Source organism: Parasteatoda tepidariorum, chromosome 2 (assembly GCF_043381705.1).
Source record: "Parasteatoda tepidariorum isolate YZ-2023 chromosome 2, CAS_Ptep_4.0, whole genome shotgun sequence".
In the NCBI taxonomy this organism is placed as follows: domain Eukaryota; kingdom Metazoa; phylum Arthropoda; class Arachnida; order Araneae; family Theridiidae; genus Parasteatoda; species Parasteatoda tepidariorum.
Window position 1 is genome coordinate 84,599,287 of NC_092205.1, and position 17,886 is coordinate 84,617,172.

The window sequence follows — 17,886 nt, forward strand, 5'->3', positions numbered from 1 at the left end:
CATATTTTTCTTAATCACACTATTCTAAATTTCAGTTGTTGAGAAAAGTAACTGTTGTAAGTTTTGTTTTAAAGTCTTTCCCACCAGAGGGCTAAAACCATGTGTTGTAAAACAATATGAAATAGTACTGAACGCCGGATGTAAAGCATCGGCTTCGATGAAGATAATTTTGTAAGAATTGTTTTGATAATTCGGTGAGAATTCACCCGATTAGACATATGATGCTCACTACGTGCTCTTGCGCGCCGAAGCCTATCAATTAAAACGTATTAACGTTTTATGTAATATAGATTAGCCATATGATGCTCACTACGTGCTCTTGCGTGCCGAATCCAATAAATTAAAAATGAAAACTGTTGCCAGCGCGAGTAAAGAAATATCATCGGTTTTATTGATACATACGTACGTATTAGCGTTTGATATAATATAGATGTATGTATTTATTTTTGTATTTTTGTATATATATGTATTTTTATATATATATGTATTTTTTTTTAAGGAATAAGCAAAACCTCTACACTTACCAAATCTAGAGTGATATTTTTTTCCTTACTTGGAGCCTATTGTTTTGTAATACCTGTGTTTAAAATGTAAATAGTAATAAATAAGATTCAGTTTCATTATGTGATTTAAATTTTTTTTTTGTGATAAACAGTTTAAGAGTAAATTAATAATTATTTCATTTAAAATTGTGAGCAATTTGCCATTGCATAATTCTTTACTTGTTTCCTCAATGTCTACTTAACATTTTTAACATCTTAACGTTTTTATGTTTTCACATTAGGTTCAGATGATAGTAAAAAGAAAAAACCAAGTAAAACTAAAAAAGGGGCATCAAAGAATAATTCTGATTCATCTGCTGATTTTCAACCAAGAAAAAGAAAAAAGTTTGACAAATTATTAAGCAAGCGTATTTTATCAGATGATTCTAGCAAAGACTCTAGAAAAGTTTCTTCAGATAGGTATGTATTATTTTATTCTGATTGATTATAATTTTTGATATTATTCATGAGGAGAAATATTTATTACATTTCTTGCGAGGAACCTAATCTAGTTTCTTGAGTATGATCTCTTGTTTGTTTTGAATGGTGTGCTATTAAATTCTCTATTATATTCAATTTAGATGCTAATCAATATACATTATTTATGTTACTGTATCTTATTAAATAAGGTTTTTCAATGCTAATCAAAAGTCATTTTTAATGCTAAAACCATGTGTTGTAAAACAATATGAAATAGTACTGAACGCCGGATGTAAAGCATCGGCTTCGATGAAGATAATTTTGTAAGAATTGTTTTGATAATTCGGTGAGAATCCACCCGATTAGACATATGATGCACACTATGTGCTCTATGTGTATGTAAACAGAATCTATAATTAAAATGCATATTACAATTAAAGTATTCTTGAAAAGGAACTGAAAGTTTTTTCAGACGAGAATGTACTATTCATGTAGTTTTTTGTAACTTTTCCTTTTGATTTTTAAGTTTATCATAAAATGTATTTAAAACAAAGATCTATGTTATAGTTTCATGGAAGGAAAATTGAACCATTGTAATAATTTTTGTTGAAATAACTCTTAATGTCATTTTTACATAATCAAATTTTCTGTTATTTTTAGAAATTTTCTGCAGCTTTTAAAAAGTAAAGGCTGGGTGGCATGCTTGTAACATATTGTGTTACATTTGTAACACACAGTTTTTTAACCAGTGTTTCATAAATAATGTATAAATAAGTACCTGATAAACATTAGTAGGGCAGTGATAAACATTAGTGGCAGACGAAACCCAGACAATTGCTCGGCACTTAGGAGCGAATTAATAGCTATTGAGGAGGGTTTAAAAACCATCCTTCACTCCACTGACTCTAGCGACATTTGGATTCTCACGGATAGCCGCAGCTCGATTCAACATCTACAGGACTGGAGTCAAGTAAAAGACCTCGTAAGCATCCAAATAATCAATATGCTCAAAATTCTTGCAAATCATAGGGAGGTCCACTTTCAGTGGATCCCCTCTCACGTCAACGTCCCTGGTAACAAAGTTGCGGATATCCTGGCTAAAAGAGGCTGCTCTGAGATGGCAACTACCGACTATGACCTCACTTTTCAAGAGATTTTCTCAGTGACGAAAAATAGAGACCGGCAGGTCTGGCTCTCCCCTCCTGCCCATCCCTGGTTCTGTAGGAAAAGACCAGGATGTGCATTGGATCTTGAGGCTGACAGACAGGCTCAAACGGCCGCCTCAAGATTTATCAGTGGGCACCTCAAATGCATGACCTTTGAATGCGGCCGCAAAGTCTTTCCAACGTTCACCAAGTGCCATCTGATGCCAGCCTCCCCCGATCATATCCTCGACTGCTTGGGGCTCGCTCTTGCGGATATCCGTGATAGCCCACTTCTGGTGCTTGATTTTGCTAGGGTCCACGGTCTCTTGGATTTGATCTAGCTGTCGCTAGATCCTGAAGGATTGGACACAACAACAGGGCAGTGTTTCCATTACAGAAAAAAAATGAGAATTTCTCACCCTTTCTCAAAAACAGGGTGAGATTTCAAAAAGTTAAGTGATATTTCTAAAAATTAAGAAAACATGAGTAGACTTGGGAAAAAATATTTCTTTAATTATAATACATTTTTACAATCTTCTAATTTTTAAAGCATTGATTATTTCTGCTGCATCATCATATGGGAAATGTTCTATATCTACTTTTTCATCAGCTATTCTCATTAGGTTGCTCAAATGCTTATCAGTTAATCTGTTACGATATTTTGTCTTAATTCGGTTTTGGTTCGAAATCACTATCAGGAATCACTGAGAAAATTTGTAGCATTGTGCACACACTTTCCTATCCTCTACATCTGCCAGCATAGACTTTTCAATTATTTCTGCTATAGAATAGTGAAGTTCGTTGAAGTTGTTTCCATGTTCCATTTCTTTCTGTAATGAAAACAATGCGCGAATTTCTTGCGTTAATAATTTTTTAATGCAAGAAGCGAAAAAAATATATGCAAGATTCTTGTGCTGTAGTGATTTATCAATTTTTAATTATGATCTTCCAGAAAACCAGAATTGCATTATATTGTCAAATATTTTTTAATATTATTCAAATTGAAAGATTACCTACTGTCAAAAAGCATCTCCTTATCTCTGCTTGTTATTGGAGAATATTTAAAGTAATAAGATTTAATGCAAAATTTATACTTAACTTTAAAATAAAGAAAATAATTCCCTAATCTGCTTAAGAAAAATATCATACTAAATTCATAAAAAAAGAAATAGGTAGTATAAAACCTAAAAAGTGAAAAATGGCTTAAAAAATTACTGAACAATACTCTAAAAAGGGGGAAGAAAAAATAAAAAACAACCAAATATGCAAAAAATGCACCTATTATCAAAATCCTAGCCCTGATTATTACTTGTGATAAAGTAAGTTCTGACATAAAATTATTAATTATCAGCACAAAATAAGCTGGAAATGTGAAGTTTTTTTGCTATGAGTTGAGCTATCCTAAAGTGCACATTAGTAAGATAAGTTGAAATAAAATAAAATATACCATATTTTTCGGAGAAAGTGATGCGGCACGATCGATAAAAGTTGTTTTTTTCCTACATGCGGCTCTTCTCACCAAATAATTTTTAGTAGCAAAAATATTTAGCAACTAAAATTATTTAAAAAGAAATTATTTTCTGAGAGAAATTCTTAAAAAAAAAAAAGTCGACGAAATATTCACCCACATCGCGATTTGCTGCAGATCAATCACCAATTCTTAGCATCGCGATTACTGATATGCGCAGTAAAGTGCCTCTGTGGTGCTTATGATAGTTTTTTAAAAACTCTTTTCTTTTTTATCAATGTGCGGCGTTTTAAACAGAAAATATGGTACATTGTAAAATATAGGTTTATGAGTTTGAGTTTTATGTACCTATATTTTTTTTAAACATTTAATTTGACTCTTGAAATGTTTGTATCATATAAATGAGTGCTTTTTCTTATTATATGTGAGTACTGATTTCCACAAATTCAGTCATAAAATTGCTACCTCTAAATGCTTTAAAAATTTGATCTGACTTTTATTCTGAGTTGTAAAATCTACTTTTCTCAGTATTATTCTATTAAGAAATCATCATAATCATTTGAAGAAATTTTTGTACAAATTCACACCATTTTGCACAACTGTTAAAAACAAATCTTTTACTCTTAGATTAGTATTTGATGGAATTAAAGGAAAATTCTCTGTTTTTAGGTTCACCACATATTACTATTTTTTTTTTTGTATGAAGTAAATTTGTGAAATTAATGTTCCGGAAAAAATTTTTAGGCAAAGAAGAAAAAGACGTTTGGCATCTGATAGTGATTCCAAATCAGAAAAAAAGAAAGTGTCAGAATCAGAAACCACTAGTGAATCTGATTCAGAAAGGAAAAAATCTAAAAAACGAAAGCGGATTAAAAAAGCTGCAGAATCATCAAGTGATAACAAAGAGGACACAAAAGATAAAACGGTATAGTTAAAATCTGTTTGCATTTATCATATAGATGATATTATATCATTAATTATATTATTTAATAAGTTTTTAATTTTCTTCCCTCAACTTCAAATGCTTGTATTCTGTATAACTAAAAATGTTTCTTCTTTTCTCATATAAAAGTAAAGACAAAGATAATTATCTCCAAATAACTTGATAATTACTGACATTTAAGTGAGATGTTATAAAGTTTCCTAAGTACCCTTAAAAACTAAGAAACAGTTCTTTGGATTAATGTTCATAAAATGTATAACACCAATTACATACCTGCCAAGTCTCCTGCTTTTTAACAAAGACTCCTGTATTTTATGACTACAGTGTAACGTCCCATATCCGGACGTCCCTTTCCCGGAAGGGTCGATTTCCCGGACACTTTTTAACAATCAAAATAAACAAACATCTCTCCATCATCCCCTTTCCTTAAAAAAAAAAGAGAGAGAGAAGTCTTTTGACACATTTTCTCTTTTCTGCATCAAACCCATAAATCACCAGAAAGGGGAGATCTACCAAGACCATTGAGTGACCGTTAGTGACGCTCCTCCCTTGGAATGTAGGAAAAAGAGGGAGATTTGTTTTCCAAAGACCGCAACTGAGTCCCCTCCCCCCCTCCTTTCCCATGCAGGTGGCTAGTAAAAGAGGCATTTCCTGGAACCTTTTTATTGAAAGAAGAAATACTGTGGAAAAGGGTAAACGGGGCAAGCGTTAAGGTGGAGGGGGAGTCAAAATGGAAAATTTGAATAGGTCTAAAAGGATATACGTCCTTGAGAAACAAAACATTCGTTCTTCCCCATACCATGTAATATTTAGGAGGCGGGGGGAAAAAGGGGGTAACATTCTCTCTTTAGCAGATTCTTTCAGTCATAGAAGAAAAAATAAAGAGAACCCGATCAGCGTGCCCCGCCTTTATGCTTGATTGATAGCCAATGATTGGAGAGAAAACAATAATTTGTTACTTCCCCACCCTCAACTTAAATGATCTCCTCTTTACACTTATTTTCTTTCACAAATAAGGAGGAAATGAATTTTTCTCCTCCACCTACCCACCTTAATGAATGACGGGAATTTCCCTTTCTTGCTTGAATCATTCTAGTTAAAAATGGCGGATTATTATTTTCATATGTCAATTTTTTTTCGTTTTCTATATTTTAAGCAATAATATTTTTTTTCTAATATTTCATATTTTATTGATTAGATATTCTAATACTAAAACATTATTCCCCTTAAAAATAATGTTTATTTATTTTTTGCTTCTTAGATTTAGATCATTTTAAGCTTTGTTCCAGAATGACATGAATTTCCCCTTCCTGCTTGAATCGTTCTAGTTCAAGATGGCGGATTAATATTTTCATAACTGTTAAATTTTTTTCGTTTTCCATATTTTCAGCAATAATATTTTTTTTCTAATATTTTATATTTGATTTAGATATTCTAATGCTGAAACATTGTTCCCCTTAAGATCGTTTCAGATCGTTTATTAAATCATTTTAAGCTTTGTTTACCTTGGGGGTCTATTATACGGAAAAATCTATTATACGGACTTCTGGAAGTCCCACCGATTCCGGATACGCGACTTTGCTCTGTATCTTCATACTTCTCTTATTCCTCCGCGGATGGTGCTATTACTAGTACTGCAGTACAGTTTGAGTAGGATTGGGATAGCATGGTTGACAGGGTATTGGGCCCATGTCTAAGAGGTTGTGGGTTTGATCCCTGCCAGCCAGACTCCCTGTGTAGTAAAGGGTGATTGGTGCGTGTTAAATCTGCCAGGTCACTAAGTCCTCCATGTTCCCATAACAAATAATACCTCTAGGGGTACTGATCCAGGAGTTTTCTTGTCTTCTGGATTGGTTTAAAATTACAAGGCTACGTAGTTGAATATTGATGGTCGTAAACCCAAAATTGGTTTGGCTGTTCAACAACGGTTATAAAATATGGTCTGAGTAACTATGAATAATAGTTTAAAAAATCTTCTTTTGATTAAGATTTATATACATATTTTTTAATTTGCAAAATGTAGGTGCTTACATTATTTCCAGTTTTGAAATCCTTTTTTTGACTTACATGATTAGTCACTAGTAAAATCTCCCTTATTTTATTTCTCCGATGTTGGCAGGTGTGGAATTATCTAAAGTGAGTTATCCAGTTTTAATGAACTTATTAAAAAGATTATTATCTTTTCACTTTGAGAAAAGATTGTCTAGGGCTTAAATATATTTATTAAAATGAATGACTCATAATTTTTTTTGTGAATTATTATATTTATGTTGTCATATTTTTACTAGGAAATGTACTTTATAATATAATCTCCTGAAGAAATATGATAAAATCTATCATTGCTATTTATTATTTGACAAATAGTGTTTTTCTTATATTTAAATGAATAATTATTAAATTCAGAAAATGCTTCAAAATTGAATTATACTGAAATCAATTTTATTGTTTGATCAATACAGCTTTTATTATAATGCTGTATTTTCTTTCTTTAAAAAAAAATATTAAAAAAAACTAACTAAAGCTAAGCTAGAATAATATCATTAAGGATTTCAGTGAAAACTCTTATTTTATATAAAGTCTGTATATGTAACTGGAAACAATATTATAATGATTTTTTTGTTTGTTTGTTTGTTTAAATTGTTGGTTTCTTTAAAAATAGTTGCAATTCAAGTTTAAAGAAAAGTTAAATGTAAATATTTCTTCAGTTGTTTTTTTACTTAAGAACCCTTTACTTTTGTCTTACTTTTCTGAAAGTTTGTATTTCAATTGTATTATTGAAAGCTGTTTCCTTTACACTAATGCCTTCTCAAGGGATGAATTTTATTTCTATGTTGACAGTTGCTGAGTTTAAGAAATGAAAGCATATCTATTACAAGGTTGCCAATTTTTCTGCAGAATTTGAAACACCACTCAACCCACTAAATGTGTCATTTGCTACACAAATTTAACAAATTGATAATTGATTGATTTTTTTATTCATATTTGTGTTCGTATTTCCAAAGCCAGGTATATCATTATAAATCACGGGCATTATGATATCATGATTAATCATTTACGAAAAAATATTTTTGTGTGTTTTTTTCTGAGGAATTATCTATTAGAATCATGAGTTGAACAAAAATTGAAATAACGAAAAGCACAAATTTAAAAATATATCATAATTTACTTATGCTATGAAAAGTTTAAAAGCATCTAGTGCATGTAAATTTGAAGACCAATGGGACTCACAACAGCTATGTGCCTAAGGCACCTGGATTTTTAACTCATTATTTCTTGAACAAAAATTAAAAAATGCTTTTTCACATGAGAAAATAAATACTGCATTAATTTTAAATTCAAATGTATTCTATTCCGACCATAAAAATCAAATATGTAAAGAACAATATAGCAAAAATCTTTAGTATCTTTTTTTGCCTTATGAGCCATTCCTCTGTATTTTAATGTTATGGATCGACATCTGATGAAGGATAAACTTCAGAAATCTCGTTATAAAAACTCCACACTAGCAAAAAAAAATTTATATACATATATATCCATATCCTTTAAACACTTTTCCTTCACTTTCTTAATGTAATTTATGAATATATGGTGGAAAATTTTATTTACTGTTTAAAATTTGATATTTATTTTATATTTTAAATGTAATAACCTTAGTTTTCTAACTATAATTTTTCATTTCAAATATTTGTTGTCAGTTATGTTCAAATGTGCTTCAGCTATAAAGGTTTTTTATAACTAGATAAATGTATTGGAAACATTAAATTTTTTTTAATAAATTGAGTTTTATTTTACTATTTCACTTAATTTTAAAAAGTGCTCCATAAAATTGCAGAAACTTGCTGTTGTCCAAATATTGGCATTTATTTTATTAGAGATATTTTTCTTCTTGTTGCAGGAAACACCTAAAAAAAGAAAGGATATTAGAAAAATCATTTCTAAAGAAGACTTGCAGAAAGAAACTAAAGAAGCCCAACAAGCAGAAAGAGAACGAAAGAAAAGAATTGAAGAAAGGCAAAAACTTGTAAAGTTTAACAGCTATTTCAATTTTTTTTATTAATCTATTGTTGCTTTTGAACATGTTTTTTCAAAGATCTGTCGTCAAAAATAAATAAATAAAAAAAGTAACAGTTTAAGTGTTTTACACTTGAAGCAAAGTAATGATTTAAAACTATCTATATAATCTTGCTGTGAAGAATTATCTGGGCTTTAGAGTGGACAAATAAATCAAATATGTATTTTAAAAGTTATCAAACTCTTTTAAAAATTGCCAATTTGGTGTCATTTTTCAACCTAAATGAGAGTTATCAAAATCAATTTTTGCAAATTTTTATGATCCCCAGATAATGCAGCATTGGAGCAAGTTTTTAAATATTGAAAAATTAGACAACAAATGCTTTTCATTTTTACTAAACTGTGGCTTTTCTCCATATTGACATTTTAGGCATTTTTAAAATAAGCGTAAACAGCGCTGCTGACTTTAAATCGACTAAATTTGACCTAACAGTCTTGAGTAACTATTGCACATTTGCAGCAATTATAAAAATAAGCATATTCGCAAAAAAAAAAAAAAAAAAATATGTATGTCCCTTGAAAAACAATCATTAATTTTCTTCATTCCGTAAATTTTGCAATTTTGCTTAGCACTCACAGTTTTACAAATTTAGAATTAAGCTCAATAGATTTGAATATGACAATCAAATAGTATTGATTGTATATGTGTGAGTTCGCTGTTTAATGAAGCCTGTATTTCATTTACTGTTAAAATTTATGTTTTTACATGCCTTCATTTTGTTATGTTCATTAATGTATCTTTATTGATGCAAATATTATATTTAATGAAACAGTTCTAAATATTTATAGTATAAAAACTTATTACTGAAATGGGATTTATATTCGTTATGTAAGATATTGAATTTCTTACCTTATGAAATTTTATATTTTCTATGGTAAAATAATAGCAAAACCATATAGGTTAGTTGTTAAAACAATACTGAAAATAAAAATTAATAATAATTTTATAAAAGATCTATAATTTTATTTTGTTATTTTTGATATTTTTAATAATAAAGCACTTTGTTATCAAAGTTTCTACCAGTAATGCATTACTGGGAGAAAAGTTACTTAAACTAATATTTAAGTAACAGCTTGTATGATGGATTGTTATCTTTTCTACTGCTGTTAATCTTTAAAACGGTATAATATTTTTGTGTTTGAGTTGTAAATTTCCCAAACATATAGAATTTGTATTATTGAAAAATTACTTTTCTTAACTGAAAAATTTGGTTGTAAAAATGCGAAAATAGAATTTTTCTTAATGATATGGATGCTGCATTATTTGCCCGGTGGGTGCAGAAAAAAATCTGATTTTTTAACCCCATATTGCGCCATCGCAAATTACGATGTTGAAAACTGGAAGAGTGAAATCATGCAACTTGATAGTGTCAAATTATTTGACTCTTCCAGGTTCCGAGCTAATATTCCGAGCTTTCTCCCGACACTTGGATAGCTGCATGTGAAGTAGTGCAGGTTTCTTTAGCCTGATTGGTTGTTGAAATGTGACATTTGTTTACATTATCAACTATTCTTTCCATTCTATTTCGAGTAAGCCTAGCCCATCAAGTATCAATTCTTTTAAGTCACTATTCTATTTTATTCTAGATGTTTTATTTTCTTTCACTGAATATTTCTTACATAATACAAAGACAAACTAATTATGCATCAAAGTTGCCAGTTGCGCAAAACAAAAATATATCACTGTGATAATGTTAATTATCACAAGTTTATTCTCTCCTTAATATAATTTGTTTTTTTTAAATTTTTGCGTCACTTTTGGTTTTTTTAACATTTGCTTTAACTTTGTTTTTTCTTAATTTGCTTTAATTTTGTTTTCTTAATTTGCTTTAATTTTGTTTTCTTAATTTGCTTTACTTTTATTATCTTAACTCTTAATTTATTATTTACGAATTACTGCTCTTAACTTCATTTAACGTTCAGTTTACATTTGAAAAATTTATCAATTTATAATGTACATGTTTATTTACTGCATATTTTTTTAAGTTTTAATGCACTCTGGGTATACAGTCTCAGCAACATGACAAATTATCCACTTATTCATTTGAATTTTATATTTTTTCATTTGCTTTTAGAGCAAAATGTGTGTTTTTATATATATATATTTCAATTTTTTTGATGTATGTGGCTTGTTATCTGTGCTTTCTATTTTTGTCCAGTCTGCTCACCCACTCATTGTCTAGGCAGTTACAACAACAATCTGATTTGTATCACTAACATGTAATACAGCACTCAATCATCTCATCTTCCCAATGCTGTTATTCCAGGAATAAAATTAATTCAGCAACATGAACTTTTTTTTAAAGAACTTAAATAAAAGAAAACAATGTATTAACTTTCCACCTGTATACACCAATAATTACTGCAGTTACGTACATCAATTTGTAAATCGTTTTGTCTTCCATTTACTTTTCAGTTGATATATGTAATAATTAAAATGAAAAATTTTATTCCCGTTAGGAATATAATTTTTCTGGGAGAAGGTGGAGAATTGTGATAATGTTAATTATCACAAGTTTATTTTCTCCTTAATATAATTTGTTTTTTTTTTAAATTTTTGCTTCACTTTTGGTTTTTTTAACATTTGCTTTAACTTTGTTTTTTCTTAATTTGCTTTAATTTTGTTTTCTTAATTTGCTTTAATTTTGTTTTCTTAATTTGCTTTACTTTTATTATCTTAACTCTTAATTTATTATTTACGAATTACTGCTCTTAACTTCATTTAACGTTCAGTTTACATTTGAAAAATTTATCAATTTAAAATGTACATGTTTATTTACTGCATATTTTTTTAATTATTAACTTTTATAGATTTATTGTGTTTTATAATTTTTTTTATGCAATTGTAATTTATTTATATTATCAATTAGTGTTTTTTTTCCTTTTTCAGTCATGCACTCCCCTCAAGTGATATTTCCCAATCTTATTTTTTTTCACGTGCGGTATTCTGATATGCGCTGCACCCATTTCCTCTTGACCCCCACTTTGGATGGATCCCCTCTTCCTTAACACCTGCATGGGAGGATTTTGGACCCTTTTTTCGTTGCAGCTGCATTTGCTGGTCAACCGTGAGAAATAGATATATAGGTTTTTTTATGTCTTGTCCCCTTCACCTCTTGACATTTTTCCTTTTTTCTCACACGGTATGTGTACTTTTAATTGCGAACCAGACAGTAATCGTTAATTTTAACCTTTAGCCTTTTGACCTTGCTTCCCCTTTCACACGAAAGGGTCATGGTTGGCCATACTGTCCGGTGCTTGTTTCTTCTATCGGCCAATGGTTTCTTGAGGGGTTGAATTTTGTATAGCCCACTTTTTTTTTCATTGGCTTTTGTTTAAGGTGTCATACCCCTTTTTTTTCCCTTATTGGCTTTTCAAAGGAATACCCCGAGTTTTTATAAGGCGATGCATGACGAAAAAAAGGAACACTCTCTCTTATTTCATGATTGTTTAATGACAAGATTTTTGTGTGGTTTTTAGTAATGTGAAAACTCCGATATACCTTGCGAAAAGGGTATCTTTTATGTTGAAGATTTGTGCTACTTTTACGAGACAAATTTTGTGCAATAAAAATGTGCATGTGAGCTGATGCAAAGTTTGTTAGTTGGTGAACCTTCACTGTCTCTGATAGTCATACGAGATAAATAAATGAATTTACCAAGGAAATGAATTTACATGACTCTTTATATGTATTTTTCATAGTTATTGTGTATCGCTACAGATCGTGGTGTAATCGGCATATAGGGTGAGTAGCCATAATTTACTTAATAGTTAGCACAGATAATATTCAAACTTACAAGAATGCTATTTCCTTATATTTTCATATGCATCATTCATATTAATTGTTCTTGTTTATTAACTTATTTCTAAATCTTGACCCAATGGACCTATTGGGTTATTCGGTGTTCAACAACGCTGGACCACTACTATTCGGCCTACATCAACGCAATTTAACGTATAAATTTTAACTTTACCCTATTCATTTAAATATTAATTTGTTTCAAGTCCTTATGCATACTTGTGGGTTTGCCTTGCCACATACACAGAGTATAATTGTTTTTCTTATATCTCATGTGCTTAAATATTGTCTCTCACGTTCGAGTATTAGGCATTAATTTTATTGGTAATTTAAACTTAACCTTATTTTTAAACTTAACGATTATTATTAGTTTTAATTTCCTAACTTGATTATTTCAATATTTAAACCTCTAATCTTTAACAAACTTATATTATACGATATTTAAACTTTAAGAATCACGATCACAATAAAATACATAAATAATAAATCTATGTTAAGTAAAAGAAGTAGAAGGAATATTGAAGTTTATTCTCCATGAATGGGAAAAAAATACCCACCTTTTACTCTATTTCCAGGATGAGTAAAATTTCTGCTTTTTCCCCTCAATCCTTCAAGTTCAAAATGGCGGAAAAACCGAGCAAAATTTTTCCCGGTTTTCTGTATGCTCGATAAATATATCTGTACTGTATTTGCAAAAAATAATCAGTATGGTAATATTTTTATTTTCCCTTTAAAGTCATAGATCTTAAAGTTTTTGCAGTGTTGACATTATGCAAAACTCCTAACTTTGTTTATTCCATCATAGTTTGCGAAATTTATGAAATTTCCTTTCAATGAAACATAAATATGATGATGAAGAGACTAAATTTGGCCTTTTTTTTAATTCTAGTACAATGTAATAACCGACTTTTCTAAAGATGGTCATAAAATTACCAAAAAAATGGTGTTGGAGGTTGATCCTGATTCTAAAGAAGAAATTGTTGAGGTACATCCAGATTTGATAGATAAACTAAAGCCACATCAAGTTGAAGGTACACTATCTTAAATCTCCTTTTTAAATGAAATGAAATGTATGCATGATTCATTGGAATATTCCAAAACTTATATCTATATTTTAAGTTTCCAAAATACTGAATGTTTTTTTTTTGGAAAATTCTTGCTTAATGTGTTATTAATTTGTAGAAAATGACATAACACAAAGAAAATTAATTGGACTTGCAATATTAATTTTACTACTAACTTACTACTAAATTGTCCCAATATTCGAACTAATTAATAAATTTTTTTTTCAGTTTTTCAATACTATTTTTAAGACAGTTTAGTTCCCATGAATTTTATTTTCATGAGGGCTATCTATACATAGTTTACATGCCTTCTCCATTTCTTATGTCTCAATCATGATGCTTTTTATATTAATACAGTTGGTACATATTAATGCTGCACCAATATTGTGCAGCTTTCTACTACGAGAAAGGGTTTCTTACTGCCCTATGGAAATAGAAAAATATCTCTAATAGTTCCATCGCTTGTTAGAGACATAATTGTTAGTGATTGTTCAGTTTAGCTTAATGTCGAAAACTTCTTTGTTGATTAAAAATGATGACTTGTAAAAATTGCATCCTGCTTTTTGCTGAATACAAACCTGTAGTGTTCTTCTGTGTTGGTGATTAATAACAATTTATGACAATTGTTTAACACACTTAAATAATTCCTTTGGGATTGTGCTTTCAGGCTACACTGGTTTCATAACCATAAGGATCCTGATTATTATTATGTTTCTTTTTCTTATCATTTTTGTATGTGTATCAAACTTATAACACTATTTGATTAGCTTACCTTGAGTTTTTACTGTTGTTTATATTTGTTAAAGGAATTCTATCGGTCATGTGATGGAACTCTTCCACTAACTCCATTTGAAACTACTATATTAGTAAGAAATTATCACACCGTATCTTTTGTTTGTAAAATTTTCCGCGATAGCGTAACATAATAATTTTGTTAGGTAATTTCTAATACAAAAGAAAACCTGAGCTTGCAATCTCTCTCTCTTTGTTTTTTATTGCAAGACAATAAATTTGCCAAATTCATTTTCAAATTTAAATATTAGAGAAGAAAATAGAATCCTTCAATTGCCAAATTTTGATAATTGCACTATCATAATATTAAAAAAATTTTTATAAATATTTTGCTTATCTTTTTTTCTGTTCTAGCATGGTTTCCTACTGTTCAAGCAATAATATTTTTTAACAAAGCATTGAAAATATTATTTTTTCTATTATTAAGAATGCGAGCAATGCCACTTCTTTTGTACATTTTTGAACTATTATCTGTCAGTGTTATTTATGAATAATTTTTATAAAATTGTACCTTTTATTTCTTTTTTTGAATTTTAGTTTTTAATTGCCACTATGACTTTTAAATGTAAATTTTTTAAAAGAAAATAGAAACTTTCTTATGAAATTTTTTGAATGTTAATTTTGGTCATGAACTTATTTGCTATTTTTAAATCATCAATTGAAATCTTGTATGATAGAGATAAGTTGTTTCGGAAATTGAAATTGTTCTCTTTATTCAGTTATATAATATGATTTTAATCCAACTAACAATTGGTGTCAAATTCAACAGTAGTCTAGAGGATCATTAAATTAATTTTTTTAAATAAAAATCTTAAGTTAACTAGTGAAACACTTATATTAGAAATATTAAACCAGATTCCAATTTCCAAAGAATAATGGATTTTCTTATTTGTCTGTATCTTAATACTAACCCCTCTAAACTTACTAAGCATTTACTTAACAAATAACATTTCCCCCTGCTTGTTATTCCTGGCTTTTTCTAAACTTTCAGGTGCAGACTTTTCTGCATAAAAAAAACCCAGTTTTTCCATGTTATTGAATTAAAGTATTGAAAATAGTGCTCAGTAGTAAAATTTTTGTACAGTTTTACTAGGGGTTCAATGCTTTGGAGAGTTAAGAGTCTCATAATATTAAATAATTGCATTAAAAAATTATTTAATTTATACTTCATTCAATATAATAATTCCTTTAAATGGTAATATTATTGTAAAATTCATAATTTTGAAAACCTGTTTCTGAATTTTTGTTATCATTCTAAGTTTAGCTTTTTTATCAAAACTGCTGTGGCATGTCTGATGATTACAATTCATATTTGTCTGTAATGCCGATTAAGAATATGTATTCTAAAATAATGTTTTATTTGTATAGGTGTGAAATTTATGTGGGAATGCACAATAGAGTCTTTGAAGAGTCTTAACTCATCTCCTGGTTCAGGTTGCATTTTGGCCCATTGTATGGGTCTAGGAAAAACTCTTCAGGTCATTACATTTCTGCATACATGCATGACAAATCCAGAGGTTAGCAAAGTTATAAAGACTGCTATGGTCATTTGTCCTTACAATATTGTTTTGAATTGGGCTAAAGAATTTGATATGTGGCTTAATCAAGTGGATTCTAAAGATATATTGGTAAATATATAATTTTTTTAAATACATTTTCAGACCTGCCAACTTGTACGGTTTCGCCGTACAGTGTACGGTATTTTACTCGATCGTACGGTTGTACGGACAAGCGTTAAAATCGTACGGCTGCGTAATCATTTATAGTTCGTTTTTTTTTTTAAAAATAAAGAAAATAAAATTAACAGCATGCTTAAAGTCACAAATTCAAAGGTTTACAAGATTTTAAATACTAGTTAGGAAACTCATCACAAAAAAACGAAACCCTGACATGTTTTAATCTGGTTGGTATTGAGAGCCGATCACGTGACGCTAAAACAATCGTTGGCCAATGAGAGTGAGTATGCGCCTCGTCAAAATGAGCCAGTGGGAACGCTGATGTAGGAGATCACATGGCCGGTAATCACGGACTAAATTAAGAGCGCTTTTTGGCAACGGTAATGTTTTTGTTTACAATTTGTTGCTCATGGATTGCAGCGTGATTTTGTTTTATTTGTAAAAATGTCACCTAAAGTTTACAATCAGATTTTTTTAGAATCTTATTCTAAAAGCTTTCCTTGTATAATTAAGTCTAACAAATCGCAGCACTATGCCTTTTGTAATGTTTGTGGACTAGATTTCAAAATAGCACATGGCGGTAAAAGCAATATTAATGATCATATACGCACAAAGAGACACAAGGATTTAGCGGAATGTGTTAATAAAAATGAAAACATCAGTAAGTATCTTGCGTCTGGAAGTGATGACGATGTAATACGGGCTGAAGTGTATTTTACGTCTTTCATTGTCGAGCACAATCTACCTATTAGTGTCGCAGATCATGCAGGTCCATTATTTAGGAAAATGTTCCCTAAAAGCGATGTTGCTAAGAAGTATGGTGCAGGACGAACAAAAACTGCTGCTATTATTTCAAAAATAGCTGATGTGAAGAAAGCTTCAATTGTTGAATCTCTTCAAAAGCAAATGTTTGCTGTTGCTACTGATGGTAGCAACGATACAGATGCGCAACTTTATCCCATCGTTGTATCTTACTTCGACGCAAATGCCGGTGAAGTCAAGGTATCGTTGCTTGCCGTGCCGACTTTAGATTTAAGCTCTACAGGACAGAACATAGGTAATTTGGTGTTAAAAACTTTGAAATTAAAAAATATTCCTTTGGAAAATTGTTTAGCACTTAGCTGTGATAATGCTCCAGTGATGGTTGGCTCAAAGAATGGTGTTGCCGCTGTGATTAAGACAGCAAATCCAGAAATTTTTGTTGTTGGCTGTCCTTGCCATTTAGTACACATTGCTGCTGAAAGAGGAGCTGCTGCTTTACCTATATCAGTTAGTGATGTTTTGGTTGATATTTTTTTTTACTTAGAGAAGAGTTCTAAAAAGAAACTTGAACTTAAAGCTTTGCAAATTTTACATGACGTTGATACACATAAAATTTTGAAACATACTTGCACAAGATGGCTCTCTTTGGGTAGATGCTTAATGAGACTTCTGGAACAATGGGATCCTCTGTGTAGCTTTTACAAGGATCAAATAAATCGAAAGAGCAAATGCCATAGTCTTAATGACTATTCCATACCATTAAAAATATCTGCAAATGACAACAAAGTGGAGAATGCACATATTAAAAAGAAAAGGCCTTTAGAAATAGAAAAATCTGTGAAGAAATTGAAGGTAGGTAATTTCTCTAATAGTTCATTAAAAACTTCTGAACAAAAATCAGAAATGGGAAATCCTGCAAAGAAATTAAAAGCTGGTAATTGTTCTAAAAATTCTTCACCGAAATCTTCTAAACAGGAATCTGTTTTGACTAGGGAAGAACAAATGCTTCTATTTCTTTCATCAGATATCTGTAAAGCTTATTGTTTGTTTCTAAATTATATCATCCCAGTTTTTGAAAGAAGCTTAATTACCTTACAATCTAATGAGCCAAAAATTCATATTTTGAATTCTTTATTATTAGATTTATTAAAAGATTTTGTCTCAAAATTTATAAGAGCAGACATTATTAAAGGTTCTTCCCTGA

At 30.0% G+C, this 17,886-nt stretch overlaps 1 protein-coding gene across 1 annotated transcript in view; it reads left to right on the plus strand.

Annotated features, from left to right (window-relative positions):
- Positions 1 to 17,886, plus strand: part of LOC107443656 (transcriptional regulator ATRX homolog) — a gene marked incomplete in the record, with an annotated part of 88,603 nt that overhangs the window by 17,221 nt on the left and 53,496 nt on the right. Inside the window, 5 exon segments of the mRNA XM_043044525.2 lie at positions 785 to 962; positions 4,320 to 4,500; positions 8,414 to 8,539; positions 13,278 to 13,419; positions 15,613 to 15,872. Of these exon segments, the coding sequence (XP_042900459.1) occupies positions 785 to 962; positions 4,320 to 4,500; positions 8,414 to 8,539; positions 13,278 to 13,419; positions 15,613 to 15,872 (887 nt within the window).